At 41.7% G+C, this 15,478-nt stretch overlaps 2 protein-coding genes across 2 annotated transcripts in view; one reads left to right on the top strand and one right to left on the bottom strand.

The window, feature by feature from the left end:
* Nucleotides 1-15,478, bottom strand: part of GRID2 (glutamate ionotropic receptor delta type subunit 2) — a 1,378,765-nt gene that overhangs the window by 849,511 nt on the left and 513,776 nt on the right. The gene's annotated exons all lie outside the window — the stretch shown is intronic.
* On the top strand, nt 9,605-11,250 carry LOC132216213 (BUB3-interacting and GLEBS motif-containing protein ZNF207-like). The gene has a single exon (XM_059665381.1). The coding sequence runs from the start codon at nt 9,712-9,714 to the stop codon at nt 11,053-11,055; it is 1,344 nt and encodes a 447-aa protein (XP_059521364.1). The 5' UTR covers nt 9,605-9,711; the 3' UTR covers nt 11,056-11,250.

Raw genomic sequence — 15,478 nt, forward strand, 5'->3', positions numbered from 1 at the left:
TTTCAACCCACACAATTTATACTACACTAAATTATAAATCAAAGATGATAGTAGAATAAAATGATGTTCAGATATGCAAGGACTCAAAATTATATTTCACATGCTTCATTACTTGCCTATTTATCCCAGCAATATAATAACATTGGAAAGCATGTTTAATGAATGAGTAGTTTAATATGAAAATTAAACTCTAATTTCAAGTTTAGATAATAAACAATTTTCCAACTAGTCCCCATTAATTAATGAAAATGAAGAATCAATCTAAACAAAAGCAATTATTCAGAGGTTTAATATGGTTAGTCTATGGATAGAGAAGCAAATATAACATCTTTGAAGAGAAATTCATTAGCTATTTGAATCCCATTTATACATATTTTATAATCAATACATTAGAAGGTGCAATTTGACTGTATACTGCAAAGGGTAAATTTTATTTTTGCTTTGATCCCCCATTTTTTAAATATATTTTTTATTGATTAAGATATTACATATGTGTCCTTATCCCCACGTTACCCCCTACCCCCCCTGCTCATGCCCCGCCCCCCCGCCCCCTCCCGCCCCCCGTGGTCCATGTCCATTGGTTAGGCCTATATGCTTGCATGTAAATCCTTTGGTTGATCTTTCCCCTTTCCCCCCACCCTCCCCTACCTTCCCTCCAAGGCCCAACAGTCCAATCAATGCCACTCCGTTTCTGGATCAGTCCTTGTTCATCAGTTTATGTTGTTCATTATATTCCACAAATGAGTGAGATCATGTGGTATTTATCCGCTCTCCAGTTCCATCCATGCTGTGGCAAATGGTAAGAGTTCCTTTTTCTTCTTCCTCTTCTTAAAGAATACCTTTCAGAATTTCATATAATGCTGGTTTGGTGGTAATGAACTCCTTTAGCTTTTTCTTATCTGTGAAGCTCTTTATCTGACCTTCTATTCTGAATGATAGCTTTGCTGGATAAAGTAATCTTGGTTGTAGGTTCTTGCTATTCATCACTTTGAATATTTCTTGCCACTCTCTTCTGGCCTGCATGGTTTGTGTTGAGAAATCAGCTGACAGTCGTATGGGTACTCCCTTGTAGGTAACTAACTTTCTTTCTCTTGCTGCTTTTAAGATTCTCTCTTTGTCTTTTGCTCTTGGCATTTTAATTATGGTGTGTCTTGGTGTGGTCCTCTTTGGGTTCCTTTTGATTGGGGTTCTCTGCGCTTCCTGGACTTGTAAGTCTATTTCTTTCACCAGGTAGGGGAAGTTTTCTGTCATTATTTCTTCAAATAGGTTTTGAATATCTTGCCCTCTCTCTTCTTCTGGTATCCTTATAATTCTGATGTTGGTACGCTTGAAGTTGTCCCAGAGGCTCCTTACACTATCTTCATATTTTTGGAATCTTTTTTCTTTTTTCTTTTCGGTTGGGTATTTTTTGTTTCTTTGTATTTCAAATCTTTGACTTGATTCTTGGGATCCTCTTGTCTGCTGTTGGATCTCTGTATATTATTCTTTATTTCAGTCAGTGTATGCTTAATTTCTAGTTGGTCCTTTTTCATATCCTTGAGGGTCTCACTAGATTTCTTGAGGGTCTCACTAAATTTATCTGCGGTTTCCATAAAATTCTTGAAAAACCTTATAAATGTGGTTTTGAACTCTATATCCAGTCATTTGCTTTCCTCCATTTCTGTCATTTGTGACCTGTTTCTTTGTCTCCGCATTTTTTATGCTTCCCTGTGTTGGTAGAGTGGTTTTGTGTGCTAGGTGTCCTGTAGGGTCCAGTGGCTCAGCCTCCCCAATTACCTGAGGTGGACACTCTTGGTGCACCCCCTTGTGGGCTTTGTGCACAGTCTTGTTGTAGTTATGGCTTGATTGTTGTAGGATCACTGGGAGGAATTGATCTCCAGGCCAATTGGTAGTGAGAACTGGCTGTGTCTGCAGTGGGAGAACTCCTGTGCTTAAGACACCCTTCTGGGGCAAGACTTGCTTCAGTGGGGCTTTGGTGCTCACTGAGTCTGCCCCCTGGGTGTGTCCCTTATGGATCTGAGGAGTTGTAATCCGGATGGTCCCCCTCTGACCACTGGGTACACTGGCTCTTGGAGGTTACCCAGCAGGAGCTATGAAGAGAATTGCAGATTCCCCTTCCTTTTTTGGAGTTTGGAGGTGCCCTGATGTGGCCCAGCTGTGAAGCAATGCAAGCTGCTGTGGGGCCCTGGGCCTTCTCTTGGACATTCTGGGTCTGTGGCCCAGCTGCCGTTTGTTAGGTAATTTTCAGGTTGCAAAGGGCCCGGGCATTCACATGCAAAAGCCTCTGCCGCAGCCTGGGTGGGGTAGGGTCTCAGGGAATCAAAGGGCAGAGCAAGGAACTATGGCGGATTCTCAGCCCTGCCCTAAGGGGCCGCACTCCTCTCAGTGTCCTGATAATTTAATTGCTCCAAACACCTCTGAGGGAAAGCCGCCCTCGAGTTCTGAGGTCTGCCCGCTGCCAGACCCTCCAGTTTCTCCCCGTATGAGTCCTGGGTACACAGAGACTTCCCGGAACCGGAGTTCAGAGCAGTCGGGAGCTTGTGACTCCCTCCCGATTCAAAAAGACAGCCACATCCTCAGGTACCAGCCCCTTTCCGCGCACTCTCGAGCCTCCGTACCTTTGCACTTTACTTCCGCAGCTCCTGACCCTCAATGTGCTTTTCTCTTTCCTTCTAGTTGTAGATTTTCCACTCCGCCAGCCTTCTTGTAATTTCTGGATGATGTCCGTTTGTCTTTTTATTTTGTTTTGAAGTTGTTGTAGGAGGCAGCAATTTCGGTGTTTCCCTATGCCGCCATCTTAGTTTCTCTTGCAAAGGGTAAATTTTATAGGTTCTACATTCTGATGAGTTTAATAAGTTGTAGAGAAAACATACTGATTTAGTAATAAAGCAACAATCAAAGCTCATCTACTGATATAAATAAAATGCCAAATGCATTATATTAGAAGATTGACATTCCTCCTGTCCAAACAACTAGGATAATTATTAAATTGTACTTAAGGCATCTCAATTTAAAAGATGACACAGAAGTATCAGGTGGTACTGGGAAAAGAATGATTTCTCTCATGAAAAAAAAAAATAATCAAAAGGGATTTGAACTTGACCTCATGGATAAGAAAGATTATTCATAGGGCTCGTTTGAAATTCCTGGTAAACAATACCAAAAGTAATTGATGACAAAGAAGATTTAAGTTGTCATTAAAATTTTAAAAAATATATTTTCATAATATTAATAAAAAGAACTTATGAATCCTCACAAATTATTTGTAAACCAAATCTAGCAGCATATTAATAGGATTGTATACTATGATGATGTAGGAATTATTCAGGCAACACAAGGTGGTACAACATATAAAATCAATCAATGTAGTACACCACATTAATAAAATGAAGAGAAAAATAACAGGATTTTTCTTCAATTGATGCAGCTAAAGCATTAGATAAAAATCTGGAAACTTTTCATCATAAAAACCCTTAGAGCCGAAACCGGTTTGGCTCAGTGGATAGAGTGTCGGCCTGCGGACTGAAGGGTCCCGGGTTCGATTCCGGTCAGGGGCATGTGCCTGGGTTGCGGGCACATCTCCAGTGGGAGATGTGCAGGAGGCAGCTGATCGATGTTTCTGGCTCTCTATCTCTCTCCCTTCCTCTCTGTGGAAAATCAATAAAATATATTTTAAAAAAACCTTAGAAATCTAAGACTAGAAAAAGAGTTCCTCAACATGATCAAGGACTTTTATGAAAACCTAAGAGATACCATCATATTTGATGACTGAAAACTTCTCCCTTTAGATCAGTGGTTCTCAACCTTCCTAATGCCACGACCCTTTAATACAGTTCCTCATGTTGTGGTGATCCCCAACCATAAAATTATTTTCGTTGCTACTTCATAACTGTAATTTTGCTACTGTTATGAATCATAATGTAAATATCTGATATGCAGAATGTATTTTCATTGTTACAAATTGAACATAATTAAAGCATAGTGATAAATCACAAAAACAATATGTAATTATGTATGTGTTTTCCGATGGTCTTAGGTGACTCCTGTGAAAGGGTTGTCGCAACCCCCAGACCCACAAGTTGAGAACCGCTGCTTTAGATGAAGTATAGGACAAGGATGCCCCGTTTTGCCACTGTGAGTTAATATTGTACTAGAAGTTCTAGCTAGGGTAATTAGGCAAGAAAGAGAAATAAAATGCATCAAATTGGAAAAAAAGTAAAACTATCTCCATTCACAAATGACATGATACTACATACAAAAAATATAAAGAAACAAAGATTAGAGCTTATAACAAAGTCAGCAAAGTTACACGGACAAGGTCAAAATACAAAAATGTTTTATTTCTTTTTTTAACTTTTTATTGATTAAGGTATTACAAATGTGTCTTTATTCCCCCATTGTCCCCTCATCCCCCCAGTCTTGCCCTCACCCTCCCCGCCTGTTGTCTGCGTCCATCGCTTATGCTTATATGCATACATACAAGTCCTTTGGTTGATCTCTCCCCTGTTTTATTTCTATGTATCTGCAATTAACACTCCCAAAAGTAAATTAAGAAAATAATCACATTTATCAAAGCATGTAAAAAATAAATTTAACCAAAGATGTGCAAGACCTATGCTGTGACTAATATAATATATTGTAAAAATCAATGAAAGGGGACTTAATAAATGAAAATACATCCCATGTTCATGGATTGGTAGAAGCAGTATTATTGTTAAGATGGAAACACTACCAAAGGCAATCTAGTGGCTCAATCAATCCTTATCAAAATCCCAAAGGCTCTTTTACAAAAATGTAAAAGCTGATACCAAAATCCATATAGAATGCAAGTGACCACAATGCAAAGTAATCTTGAAAAAAAAGTAGAGAGTTACTACACTTTCTAATTTCAAAACTTATTTCAAATCACTGGTAATCAAGACAATGAGATACTGGCATTAGGATAAACATAGGGATTAATAAATACAATTGAGAGTCTAAAATAAATCCAAGTGTCTATGATCAACTGATTGTCAATAATGGTATTATGATTATTTGATAAGGCCAAGAATAGTTTCTTTTAAAAAATGGTCCTGGGACAACTGAATATCCACATGCAAGAGAATTTAGTTGGACTCTTGCCGGAAACCATTTACTGTCTTCACTAGCTGAGTATAGACAGAGACCCCCAAAAGTTAGTAACATTTGAAAGCCCTAGCAAAGGTCAGGGCTGTGCACCACCCAGTTAATCTAGGTACTACCCAGTTAATCTAGATAATGATAGCTGAAGCAACCTCCCTACCTTTAATCATGTAAATTGCCTAAGGGTGAAGTTATGACCTAATCTGTGTGCCATTGAAACCTCGTTACCCTAGGGCTACCCCAGACAAACCTCCTTACCCTAGGGCTACCCCAGACAAACCTCCTTACCCTAGGGCTACCCCAGACAAACCACCTTACCTTCGGGCTACCCCAGACAAACCTCCTTACCCTAGGGCTACCCTAGACCAAATAAAAGGTTGGAGAGGCCAGAGCATAGGTGGAAGTCCTTCGGGACTTGCCCGCCTGGTCCCCCAATATTGCAAAATTATCTCGTGTCTTTTTCTCTCATTTGTTGTGTGGCTCCTCTTTCAGATACCGAACCCTACTCCACGCAGAACGTGGAGGGAGTCTTACTCGACAGACTCCTACTTCACAACATATAAAAATTAACTTATAATGAATAAGAAATGTACATATAATAGCTGAAACTATAAACTTTTTGAAGAAAACAGGGAAAAATCTTTATAATGACTTGATAATAGTTTCTTAGATATGATACCAAAAACATGAGCAACAAAAGAAAAATAAATTAGTTGGACCATATCAAAATTAAAAATACTTTGCATAACAAAAACACTCTCAAGAAAATGAAAGACAACGCACAGAATGAAAATATTTCAAAATCATATATTGGATCAAGTTCTCTTATTCCAACTATATAGAGAACCCTTGCAACTCAAAAATAAAGAGACAATTTAAAAATGGGCAAATGGCTTGAGCTGACATTTCTCCACATGAAATACACAAGATATCAACAATCAGAATAAAATGCTCAAAACCATTAGTCGTTAGGGAAATATTAATTCAAACAACATGAAATATCACTGTTCACATTCACTATAATAGTTATAATAAAAATCAAAGCAAAACACATATGTTGGGTTTCAGTGAAGACTGAGGATTCTTAAAAATGAGTCATTCAGCAGAACTGGTTTGTCTCAGTGGATAGAACGTCGGCCTGCAGACCAAAGGGTCCCAGGTTCGATTCCGGTCAAGGGCATGTACCTTGGTTGCGGGCACATCCCCAGTCGGGGGCGTGCAGGAGGCAGCTGATCTATCTCTCTCATCGATGTTTCTAGCTCTCTATCCCTCTCCCTTCTTCTCTGTAAAAAAATCAATAAAATATTTTTTTTAAAAAAAGAAATAAAGCAAGTAAATTTATTTTAAAAAATGAGTCATTCAAAACAATACATCTTTAAAAGTTTATGTATAGTCATGACTTTTGGCATAAAAAAGGATCAGCAGTATCCGGAAAAAGTCATTCTAAACCTAATGTACAATACCAGTGATGGTAATGTAAAGTGTGGACTCTCAGTGATTATTATGTGTCAATGTAAGTTCACCAATTTTAAGAAATATAGCTCTGCTGGCATGGTTCAGTGGTTAAATGTCAACCAATGAACCAGAAGATCACAGTTCTATTCCTGGTCAGGGCATGTACCCAGGTTTCAGGTTGCAGGCTCTATCCCCAGTAGGGGGTGTGCAGGAGGCACCTATCAATTTTTCTCTCTCATCATGGATGTATCTCTCTCTCCCCCTCTCCATTCCTCTCTGAAATCAATAATAAAATATATATAAATATATACCATTTTTGTGAGGGATGTTGATAATGGGAGAGTATGTGTTATATGATAAATCTTTAATATTTTTACTTAATTGTGCTGTAAGCCTAAAACTACTCTTTTAAAAAGTCTATTTTTTTAAAAAATCACATAATTTAAGACATAACAATATTATAAAATTAAGACAATATTATGATCTACAATGAGCTAACCTTGCAAATGACAAACAAAAGACCTAAAAAATCACTTCTGAAGTTTCCTGGGAAAAGAGGAAGTAATTATCTAGAAAAGATTAGAAATCACAATCTACTAATTTTACATTATCAAACTAGACAGTAGTTTAGGAATGGGAAAACTTGTTGCTAATATTCTGGATTTTATGTGTTACAAATCTCAGAAAATAATATAAGTTTAAAGATAGCCCTTAATCCTATTATTATTAACTAGAGGCCTGGTGCATGGATTCGTGCACATTGAAAGGAAATTAATTAGAAGAAATATTTTAGAGGCCAGGGAGGGACCACAGGAGGGCTCCAGGGCATGTCCAGCCCATCTCGCCCAATCCTGATTAGGCCGATCAGGGCCAGGCCAGGGAGGGAACGCAGGAGGTTGGCCATCCAGAGAGGAATTGCAGGAGGGACTCCTGCAGCAAGCTAACATATAGATCGGAGCGTCTATCCCCTTGTGGTCAGTGCATGTCATAGGGACTGGTTGCATGGTCAAATAGTCAGACCTTAGCATATTAGGCTTTTATCGATCTATAGATATAGATTAGATATAGATAGACATAGACATAGACATAGATATATAGATAAAAAGGCAGCATAATTAATGGCATGATTTATATTTATAATAAAATCTCAGATAATGCCTTAGTGTAAAGTATCTCTATTTTAAAACTATTCAAATGTTTAATCAATTATAAGGCAATGAGGCCTCACTTGGTTATTAATTACTTAAATTATTATGCAAACAAAACATATTGGTGATAAAATTATTTCATAATTATTCATTTCTGAAGATCACAAAATAAAAGTCATAATTGGAAGAAATGAAAGAGCAAAATGCATTTATAATTTTAAAAGTGAATTCTTTTGTAAACCATATTTCAATACAAATAATTTCTCCCAGTAGATTTTATTTCAGTTTCTAAAGTATGAAAAAACATTTCAGGATTCAAGATTTTAAATTTTTTTATTGAATTTATTAGGGTAACATTGGTTAATAAAATTATATAGGTTTCAATTGTACAATTCTATAATGTATCATCTGTATATTGTATTTTGTGTTTAGGGAGGGGTATTAAAACGGTAAAGAGGCCAAATATATGGTGAAGAAAGGTGATTTGAGTTTGGGTGGTGGAAACACAATGCAACGTACAGATCATGTATCATAGAAATGTACAAGTGAAACCTATATGAACTTATTTAAGAAGCTGCATATGACCCCTTGTCCAAGTATCATCTGAAAAATTAGAAAACATTTATTCAAAAATATTTGTGTATCCCTATGTTCTTTACAGCATTATTCATGATGTTCAAGATATGGAGACAATCAAAGCGTCCTGAAATAGAGGATTCAATAAAGAAGATGTGGTATATATACACAATGGAATAGTACTCAGCCATAAGAAAAGATGAAATACTGCCATTTGTGACAATATGGATGAAATTTGAGAATATTATGATAAGTGAAATAAGTCAGTCAGTGAAAGCTAATAACCACACATGTGGGATATAAAACTGAAAATCATAGATATAGACAATAGTATGGTGGTTACCAGAGGTAAGTGGGTGAGGGGTAGTTAAGAGTAAAGGAGGCCAGGAGGAACCTGGCTATGATGATCACCTGAACACTGTCTCCATGTCATTCCTTCTTCGCTGACTCCGTCCACACCTTGGGGAACCCCTGGACCTGCAGGGGTTGGACCCTAACATATGGCGCCTCAAACAGGATTCCCCTGGCCGACCCAGAGGGCACAGCTGACTCCTCCCCGGACACCACCACCACCATCAAACGGGGCCCTGATGGACCCTTTGATGCAGCCCTTCAACTTGCTGATGCTTCGGGAAGCCCATCGCCAATGACGCCGCCCGCTAGCCAGATCAACAAGGACAACCAAATCACTGACTTGGGAACAGCTGAAATCCCTTGACTGAAGAGGCCAGCAACCTTCTACAGGACAAGGCTCCTTGTGCACTCCATCCACTATGTTTATAGCCATGCTCGCTATCACTGCTTGTCAGTCTCCTCCCGAGTCTTAAACAACCCAATCCGAGAAGTAGCCGCTGATTTACACGTGCTGTCATTTAAAAAATAAAAAAGGGGGAATTTGCTGGAAGCCAGTCCATCCTTGCTGCTTGACACAGTCGCTGCAGGAAAGGAACATCTGGACAGCATATGTTTCAAGGGACCTGGCGTATATGGCATACTGTTCTTAATATGTTTGCTCCCCTTCTTGACACTATGTGTATTAACCAAGGTCACCTCTCCAAGAAAGGTCGTTTCCCCAGGTAGGGATTTTTCCCTGAAGTTAGGGAGGGAATAAAACCCCTTAACTAAGTGCCAGGCAGGTAGTTAATCACTTTAACTATGAACAATCATGCTTAAGCTACATAATCTTTACTCCCTGGAATGGAGATAAGAAATGTCCTAACCTTTGGAATAGAAATTGACAGGATTAAAACCAACTGGTATAAATACAGATGTAACAAGACAATAAGACACAGAACTTGAAGTTTCCTGTGGGACACAGTGGTGGTGGTTGGGTCTGAAGACTGAGCGGTTTTCGCCTCAATTTTCCTGCTTACTTTCTCCTCCCTTTTCACTTCATCCGTGGAGCACAGTGATGGGTCGCAAGAGGAAGAAGCAGCTGAAGCCGTGGTGCTGGTATTGTAATAGAGATTTTGATGATGAGAAGATCCTTATACAGCACCAAAAAGCAAAACATTTTAAATGCCATATATGTCATAAGAAGTTGTACAGAGGACCTGGCTTGGCTACACATTGCATCCAGGTGCATAAAAAGACAATAGATGCTGTACCAAATGCAATACCTGGGAGAACAGACATAGGGTTGGAAATATGTGGTATGGAAGGTATTCCAGAAAAAGACATGGATGAAAGAAGACAACTTCTTGAACAGAAAACACAGGAGAGTCAAAAAAGGAAGCAGCAAGATGATTCTGATGAATATGATGATGACGACTCTGCAGCTTCAACTTCATTTCAACCACAGCCTGTTCAACGCCAACAAGGCTATATACCCCCAATGGCACAGCCAGGACTACCACCAGTTCCAGGAGCACCAGGAATGCCTCCAGGCATACCTCCATTAATGCCAGGTGTTCCTCCTCTGATGCCAGGAATGCCACCAGTTATGCCAGGCATGCCATCTGGAATGATGCCAATGGGTGGAATGATGTCACCTGGACCAGGAATACCACTTCTAATGCCTGGTATGCCACCAGGTATGCCCCCTCCTGTTCCACGTCCTGGAATTCCTCCAATGACTCAAGCACAGGCTGTTTCAGCACCAGGTATTCTTAATAGACCACCTGCACCAACAGCAACAGTTCCTGTTCCACAGCCTCCAGTTACTCAGCCTCTTTTCCCCAGTGCCAGACAGCCTCAGGCAACTGTCCAAGGACCTGTTGGTACAGATTTCAAGCCCTTAAGTAGTACCCCTGCAACAACTACAGAACCCCCGAAGCCTACATTCCCTGCTTATACACAGTCTACAGCTTCAACTACTAGTACAACAAATAGCACTGCAGCTAAACCAGCGGCATCAATAACAAATAAGTCTGCTACTCTTACGACAACCAGTGCAACCAGTAAGTTGATCTATCCAGATGAGGATATATCGTTGGAAGAAAGAAGGGCACAGTTACCTAAATACCAACGTAATCTTCCTCTTCCAGGAAAGACTCCCATTGGTAATCCACCAGTTGGACCAATTGGAGCTATGATGCCACCACAGCCAGGCATCCCACAACAACAACAAATGAGACCCCCAATGCCACCTCATGGTCAGTATGGTGGTCATCATCAAGGCATGCCAGGTTACCTTCCTGGTGCTATGCCCCCATATGGGCAGGGACTGCCAATGGTGCCCCCTTATCAAGGTGGGCCTCCTCGACCTCTGATGGGAATGAGACCTCCTGTAATGTCGCAAGGTGGCCGTTACTGATCTCGCTTCATCCAATCTAATAGGTTTGGAGATTAAACCTTTTCTCAACTTGTGCTCCTTATATAGCCAAGCTTCTGTCAATAAGGCTTCATTGTGACTTTAACATTATCTTTCCACATACCAGGAACTATTGGACATTTATTTTACATGGGAAAACTATTTGGAATAATAAAGCAGGAACTTTTATTGAAGTTGCAATTTGAAAAAAAAAGAGTAAAGGAGGCCAAATATATGGTGACTGAAGTTGATTTGACTGTGGGTATTGGGCACACAATGCAATATATAATCATGTATCATAGATATGTACATTGAAACCTATATGATCTTATTAACCAACTAGTGGACTGGTGTACAAAATTCATGCATGGGTGTGGGGGTGTCCCTCAGCATGGCCTGCACCCTCTCCAATCTGGGACTCCTCGGGGGATGACTGACTGCCGGTTTAGGCCCAATCCCTTTGGGGGGCCTAAACCGGCAGTCAGACATCTCTCTTGCAATCCAGGACTGATGGCTCCTTACTGCTCACCTGCCTGCCTGCCTGATCGCCTCTAACCACTCTGCCTGTCAGCCTGCTCACCCCCTACTGCCCCCCTCTGGCCTGCTCATCCCTAACTTCCCCTCCTTGCCAGCCTGCTCACCCCTAAATGCCCCCCTGGGCGGCCTGATAATCCCCAACTGCCCTCCCCTCCTGGCCTGATCGCCCCTAACCACCACTGAATCGGCCCCGCCATCACAGCTTTCTCTAGAAGGATGTCGGGAAGGTCTCCCGGTCTAATTAGCATATTACCCTTTTATTAGTATAGATGTCACTTAATAAATTTAATTTAAAAATAAAAAATGGTTAAATAAAAATTTGCAAACACACTGTATAAACACATAGCCATAATTTTTAAAAGTTGTAAAGTATATTTTTGCATGCGGTTCTGTAGAGACTACAGTGACTGCCTCTATAATATAAATTGCTGCTCTTTTAATTTCAGACCTACCTCCCTTTCACATACAAAGTCAAATCAAAATGAACATAATATCTATTTCGGAGGAAACAGTGGACTTTTAAAGCATAACCAAAGATAAAATACTTGAAAATGTTTTCATTTTATATTTCCATTTTACATTTATATTATTTGGTATCCAGTGAACCAAATCATTCTAAATTTGGTAGCATATTAAAAAAAGAGACCAAGTGGAGGGAAAAAGTTATGAAAGTACTATGAAACTTTCTAATAGATATAAATACACTTGGAAAATTGCAGTTTTTCAGCCTTGATTCCATGTCCCAGTCTCATTGCATGACTTATCATTTCTTAAACATCCAAATCACTTATTATTCTCCACCACAAAACTGAATCTTTGAAGTCTTATATCCTATCAACTTCTTTGAAATAGTTTCAAGATAGCCCCTAAAATTCAAATGTATTTCTCTCATTTTGTACAGTTTGTGAAGAATATAATTTTAAATAATTTTTTCAACAGAACTAATTTAACCAATAGAAATATTGATTACACCAATAATTTTTACAATATAATAAATCTTTGATAAATGTATAGTTTATATCAAGCTTCTCATAATATTTTATAGCATCTAAAAAATTAGGTCAGCCCTAACCGGTTTTGCTCAATGGATAAAGTGTCAGCCTGCGGACTCAAGGGTCCCAGGTTCGATTCCGGTCAAGGGCATGTACCTTTGTTGCAGGCACATCCCCAGTAGGGGGTGTGCAGAAGGCAGCTGATTGATGTTTCTCTCTCATCAATGTTTCTGGCTCTCTATCCCTCTCCCTTCCTCTCTGTAAAAAAATCAATAATTTTTTTTTAAAAAAATAAATAAATAAAATAAAAAATTAGGTCAGATTTGAACTGAAAAACACAGATATACTTTTTTTCAAAAATATTTCCAGAATTGTTGTAAGATAAAAATATTATATATAGTAATCAATGTGATATTTTGATATATGTATAATTTACAAAATGATTACCTCTATCAAGTTAATTAATATCCATTACCTCATAGAGTTACATTTTTGTGTGTGGTGAGATCACTTAAGATCTAATTCTTCAGCAATTATAAGTATATATTAGAGTATTATCTATATACTAGGGGCCCAGTGCATGAATTCGTGCAACTTGAAAGGAACTGTGGGCCACCAGGCTGCAGTAGGCACAGGGGTGGGTCTCCGCCCATCCTCCACACCCCCGTCCAGCCCATCCTGCCACAGCCCCCAGTCCACTGTCTGCCAGCATCCCCACTCCCTCCTCCACCACTCCCATGTGCTGATGGTGCCGGCCCTGCTCGTACCTACTGATGGCGCAGAGCAATTGGGGTCGGTGCCAGCATCGGGTACAAGCAGGGCTAGTGCCGTCAGCAGGTGTGGGCTGCAACTGCTGCCCCTTCCGCCCCTTAGGAGCAGGGGGAGGGGGAGAAGTCCTGAGGGGCAACCGGGGCTGGTAGCCATCACTCATACCCACTATCAGTGCTGATCACTCGGCACTGGAACCAGCTGCCTAAGCGGGTGCGAGTGGCAGCTCCAGTAGCAGCAGCAGGTGCGGGCAGGGCCAGTGCCGGCAGCAGGTGCAAGCACCGGACAGGACCGCAGCACATGGGAGCAAAGGATTTTCAGTAACCACCAGAGGCTCAAACCGAACACTGTGACGTGCACTGACCACCATGGGGTGCACATGGAACATGGCGGGCGTTGGCAGCAGGCGGCAGAGCGCGGAACATGGCAGGCATTGGCCATCGCGGGATGGTGGAACAGGTGAGCAGGGGCGCCAGACCAAGGCGGGGCACCAGTTGCTGTCATGGGGGTGAGCCTCTGGTAGTTACTGAAAATTATTTGCTGCCTCGAGCCGCGATCCCGCTGGGCGCTCTCATCTGCTGCTAGTGCCACCCCCGCTTGCACCTGTTACCAGCACCAGAGCCACTGCCCACACAGGCTGCTGGTGCCCGGCACAGGCTGCCAACACCCAGCACCAGCCCCAATCACCCCTCAGGGCTTCTCCACCTCCCCCTGATCCTGAGGGGTGATTGGGGCAGCAGCCTCCACTCGCGCTCACTGACAGCTCCAGCCCTGCTCACACCGCTGCTGGCACCAGCCCGAATAGCTCCACACCATCAGTGGGTGCGAGCGGGGCCAGCGCCATCAGCAGGTGGGAGAAGCAGCAGTGGAAGCAAGGCTGCCAGCAGACAGGGGACCAGGAGCTGCGGTGGGAGGGGCCAGGCAGGGGCATGGAGGATGGGCCAAGAACCGCCTCTGTGCTCACTGCAGCCTCGCAGCCCACAGTTCCTTTCAAGTTGCACGTTTCCTACACTGGGCCCCTAGTCAACTATTTGTTTTGTTTAGTCTTAATTTTGAAAATGGCATCAATGTGATCAATATATCTTTCCTATTTAAAACAGTTGAAGCGTGGATACTTGGAGTAACCAGGATGAGCCTGATATTGCCGCCGGGCTCCTGGAACTCTGTCTCAGGCATCGAGATCAAATCTCATCACTTACTGATTGCCCTGGAGCTACAGAGGAAGGCAGCAATATAATAGGTGGCGACTGACAATAGGAGAAAAAGTCAAAGAGAGATGGATCTGAAGGGTGGGGTGTGGGCAACAGAGCACCTCTTCCCCCCAAGATCCCTAACTTTGTATTGTTCACCTCAGAGCGTCTCCTATCTGACTCTGAGCAGTGGAAAGCATCCAGCACAGCCCAAGGCGTCCATCGGGGACCTCATGGCCGGCAAGGCATGACACTGGCCACAGAAGGACATTTGGAAATAGTTTTTCAGGAAGCTGTGGGGAGGAGGACAGACTCCCCACACAACTTCCCAGGGGCTCACAGGGTCATGGAAGATCCCCGGGCACACAGGTGCGGGCTCCCAATTTCTTTTCAATGTGCACAAATCCATGCACCAGGCCACTAGTCCTATATAATAAAAGGGTAATATGCAAATTGTCCCTAATGGCGGAACAACCAGAACGACCACTGGACCAGTCACTATGAGGCTCACTGACAACATCTCAGCCCCTTTCCCTGGCTGGCAGGCTCCAGTCACATGATGGCCACCTGCAGTGGGGGCGGGGCCGGCGACCGGGCAGGAACAGTTGACCTCTCGGTTCCTTACCCCAGCCATCAAGAACAGATCACCGGATGGAGAACGGGGAACCAGGGATGGGTGGCAGTGGGGGCGGGACAGGCTGTGGGCAACTAGGGAAGATGGCCCTGATTGCAGGGCAGTCCTAGGGACCATACCCACACATGAATTTTGTGTGCTAGGCCTTTAGTATTACAATGAAAGAAAGTGTAGCAAATATATTCAAATCTAAGTCTCCTCTAATCCTTCATTAATGAAAAAGAACAGTAACAAACTAATGAAATTAGGCAATCAAATGTTTATGCCTTTATCAAGCAATTTATATTTATTAATGAACACTGATT

The sequence above is a fragment of the Myotis daubentonii genome, chromosome 1, assembly GCF_963259705.1.
Source record: "Myotis daubentonii chromosome 1, mMyoDau2.1, whole genome shotgun sequence".
NCBI classification, from domain to species: Eukaryota; Metazoa; Chordata; class Mammalia; order Chiroptera; family Vespertilionidae; genus Myotis; species Myotis daubentonii.